Source organism: Limulus polyphemus, unplaced genomic scaffold (genome assembly GCF_000517525.1).
Source record: "Limulus polyphemus unplaced genomic scaffold, Limulus_polyphemus-2.1.2 Scaffold4928, whole genome shotgun sequence".
NCBI lineage: Eukaryota > Metazoa > Arthropoda > Merostomata > Xiphosura > Limulidae > Limulus > Limulus polyphemus.
This window is the reverse complement of record NW_013670538.1, coordinates 36,348-40,570: the sequence shown is the minus strand read 5'-3', so window position 1 is coordinate 40,570 and position 4,223 is coordinate 36,348. Positions and strand designations below refer to the sequence as shown.

General features: G+C 29.7%; 1 protein-coding gene across 1 annotated transcript in view; it reads right to left on the bottom strand.

Moving 5' to 3' along the window:
* The window catches only part of LOC106471870 (pre-mRNA-splicing factor 38A-like), a 37,881-nt gene extending 33,947 nt beyond the window's left edge, over positions 1-3,934 (bottom strand). The window contains exon 1 of the mRNA XM_013932496.2: positions 3,791-3,934. Coding sequence (XP_013787950.1) covers positions 3,791-3,920 — 130 coding nt within the window. The 5' untranslated portion in view covers positions 3,921-3,934. The remainder of the gene's footprint in view (positions 1-3,790) is intronic.
* Between the last annotated feature and the right edge of the window lie 289 nt (positions 3,935-4,223).

Genomic DNA, 4,223 nt, shown 5'->3' with positions numbered 1-4,223 from the left:
TGAAACGAATAAAAGTTTTTAGGTTTTATATATACAGTTGAATAACCAAAAAATCATAAATTACTATATCAATACCATAGAATTCCACTATAATTTATCATGCTTAGTAACTAAGCTGTATTTCATTCTAAAAAAATATAAAAATTCATACAAACTAAAGACACCCAACCTCCTTGAAATCTTGGTTCAAAAGAAAGAAATTATAGTCCTAAGAATTTAAAATTGCTGAAAAAGCCACTTGGGGGACATTCTGAGCTTCCAATTCATTATTCATGTCATATATATATATAGAAGTAAGTGTATGTAAGTGAGCATTTCCAAAATTGGAAAGAGGTGGTTTGGGTGCCACTGTGTTTGATTTGTTAAATAAGCAATACCTTAGCAAATAGAAAAGATAAGAGGTTCTTATTTTACATTCTAGCTTGTCAATATCAATAATTTGAGTTCCTAATTCATACAAAAATATAGACTTAGTATTTTGACATCACAAATTTCTAATATGAACCAGTGCTGCGTTCAACATACCACGGCACACAAAAATCAATGTTTAACTGTGTTTTTTTAATATTTACTTTTAAATTAAGAAATTGAGTAATGTATAATACTAAAATTTGAATTATAATATAGTTTGATACCAAACTTATTGACATAAATTCATGAAATAGTAGCTCAATAAAATTTTGAATGCGAGTCAACAAACGTGATGACATGACCCGTGACCCATATGGAAAGGGTTAGACAATGTATTAGGATATAATTATTGAAATATTATTGTAAATGAAAAATCCTATATGTGGAAGGAAATTTTGTTCGTTATATTACTTTCATCAATTCATAAAATGAATTTTCATTACATGATTTGTGGTTTCAGGGATAGAAATAATGAAATAAAATTACACTTATTCGAGGGAAAGCTATCAGGACAATTACATTTCCTCATATAAAGTTGCATTTCCTTATGAATTGTTTTTTATTTAATTTATACAAATATAACTAAAGGAATATGGATGGACCATGCATTACCATATGGGAAAGCCAACTAAATAGATGAAATTCCTCAAACAAAGTTAAATTCCTCGGGAATGCAGGAAGGTAATATTTTGATCCCTGGGTTTAAATGAAAATGCATAACTTTAGAAAATTGATGTGCCATTCTGAAAATGTTCACACCAGTTTTAAATTTCCTTTTTTATAAGTATATAAAATATAATTATACTTTACAAAAGAATTTAGTACATTCTTTATTCAGTCCTTTAGGGATTTTCAAGAAGAGTGTGTAATACTATTTCAACCACACTGTATCTGCCATATCTACTGTTGATGTTTTTCACTCAATACATAGCTCATCAGGCTTTGCTAGGACACAACAAACACAATATGGGTCGAAACACTAGCTTGAAAACCATATGTGACTGAATATAAAGCAACTGTAAAAAATTATAGTAGGTCTAATGCTATTTTATGACAAGTCTAGCTAATTATAATCCTGATTCCTCATCTTAAAAAAGGCATTCACTCCATAACGATTGTTATGTAAAATAGTCTGGAAATTTTTCTGCTTTATGTGAGTTTTGAAATTCCCTGTAAATCAGTTATTTGCAACATAATTAAAAGGTTATAACTTTGTATATAAAGTTTTTGACCCTTTATAATTTTTCATGAGTTCTGAATTAAATGTAGTATCTGGGTACAAATTAGTATTTGGAAATTATATTTTCTACAAGTGACAAGTTTGAGCTCTGTATTTATGGTTGTTACAATACAAATCAATATTTTAAACATTGTAAATAAAATGTTATAGTGAATCAGTCCATTTTGGTGCTTTTACTTTTATTGATAACTTTCAAATACAATATATGCATTATTTACTGTATTTGATATGAATTGTAATGTTCATGAATTTCCTAGGAAGGTTTATTTTGTATCCAATGTCTACACTATCAGTTTTCTTCTTAAATAATTTTTGCTGCTTTCTTTGATGTTATTTATCTCCATTATAGGTATATTTAAAGTATTTAAAATGTACTGGAAAACTCCTTACTTTGATTGTACTTACGGGGTTTGAAGTATATTAGAAAATTCAATAACTTGTGCTAAAGATTCTCCACAAAGTATCAATCACCGTGTTTTAGGTTTTTCTTTCAGATTTTTCTTTTGAAAATTTGATTGTCACATTTGGTTTTTCACTTTCCTGTGACATCATTCTTTGAATCAGAAAAAAAAAGTTAATTCAATCTCCTGTTATCTTGCCTTATGCGCTTATCACTAATAATAGTGCTAAGACAAAATTTTAACATGTCAAAGTTTAAAGACAAAAAGGGACCTATTGGTCCATCTAGGCTATCCTGTCCACTACACTAATCTTTAAGAAAAAAACAAAGCCAATGCCTATTGTTAAAATATTCATTAAGCCTTCACTTAATCTCCATTCAATTTACTACATCCAATACATATTAAGGTAACACATTCTAAAGGCCAATCATCCTGTTAGAAAAATGAAGCTGTATTAGCTGAAGTTGACTCCTACCCTGCAAAAATTTATATTTTTGTCCTTTAGTTCTAACATTCTTGTCCTTAAGAATGAAAAAAGATCATGCATCAACACCATCACTTCTCTAACAAATTTAAACACCTCAATTAGATTCCATCTAATGCTTCATTTTTTTAGGACAAAATAAGTTTAGAGATCTTAACCTGTCATTGTATGACACATTTCCATCCCTGGTATGTTCTAGTGGCCCAAATATTGCCTAACCAGTGACGTATACAATGAAAATATATGTGTTAAATATTTCTGTAGATACAACCTAAAATCCTGTTTGCCTTACCACTATCAATAGCACAATGCTTGGATATTTTAAGAGGCTGATCAATCATAACACCAAGATATTTTTCTTCCATAACACTATTTATGATTAACAGGTCTATAACTACTGGGACAAATCTTATCATTTCCCTTGAGGAAAAGGTAACATTACTATGTCATTAACCAACTTCACATCATTTAGTCAGTCCTGACTAGCTAGGAGGCCCGTGAAATGACTAGAATAGCAAAAAATAATAATTTAATCAGCTCAACAGGGCCAATTAGATTTTTAAGCATTTTCCTTTTCATTTACCATTTTGTGTTTTCATCTTGTGAAAGCATCATCTATATTCAACCTTCCAAGTGGAGGATCTATTTTTAATATTTTTAAACATTGAAATCCCTATAATATCTAAAATGGAAAAAAGGTTTCTGCTACATGTGAATGGTTGGATCAATCCAAACAAATTGTGACAAATACTAAGATTTCAACAGAGAAATACGTACTTTTTGGTTTTCAATTAAACGTTGTCCTTAATGTTACACATATATCCACACACATACTGCAATTGTGTCTTTCTTTAAAAATTCATATCTGTAAGTTGCAACTGATAAATGGAATGAACATAAATATAACGCGTTCTTGGAGTTGACCAGTAAAATCTGATACGCACTAATTAGCGTTTTCGTGAAGGACCGGTTAATACGTTCGCGAATTTCAGATCCTGATGCATCCTTAACACTTTAACAATAAATTGATACGTCCAAATTAAAACTTTTTCTAGTTTATTTTCTGCGACGTTTCGAGAAAATGCCCTTCGTCAAGCAGTAAAGACTGTGTTTTCATTTAGACGTGTCAATTTAATCTTTATAATTTATTATAATCTATTCAAGTTTTCTTCACACGTCTTGCGGAACAACACTCGCTCACTTCAACAGTAGTTATACAACTATTGTAAATGTATAAACAAACATATTTAATACCTGTTAAAGCAAAACATTCTTCTTTCCAAAACTTTGAGTCATATATTCGAGACCTGATGATTTTTTCAATAAGATACTGAGGATTTGTTCCTCTAACAGACTGCGCATCTTTCACGGTTCTATTAGCCATTTTGTTTTACAGAGGGCGTTCAAGAAGGAACAGTAACATGTATTTTCTTTACTTGCAAAGATTACATGTCCACTGTCATTACTCCCACAAATATGTTATATATCCTTCATAATGATCTGATCTATGCATTTATTTTAATTGAGTGTTTAGTGTTCAGTGAAAATCTCATTGTTACATTCTTCATAGCAGGTAGAAAATGAATTAACTGTAATTAATTACGACAAAATTATTAGTTCTCGATGGATAATAAACTTGATGTCACATTTTTGAATAATTTTCTACAAATAAAAAGTAAAAGAATAA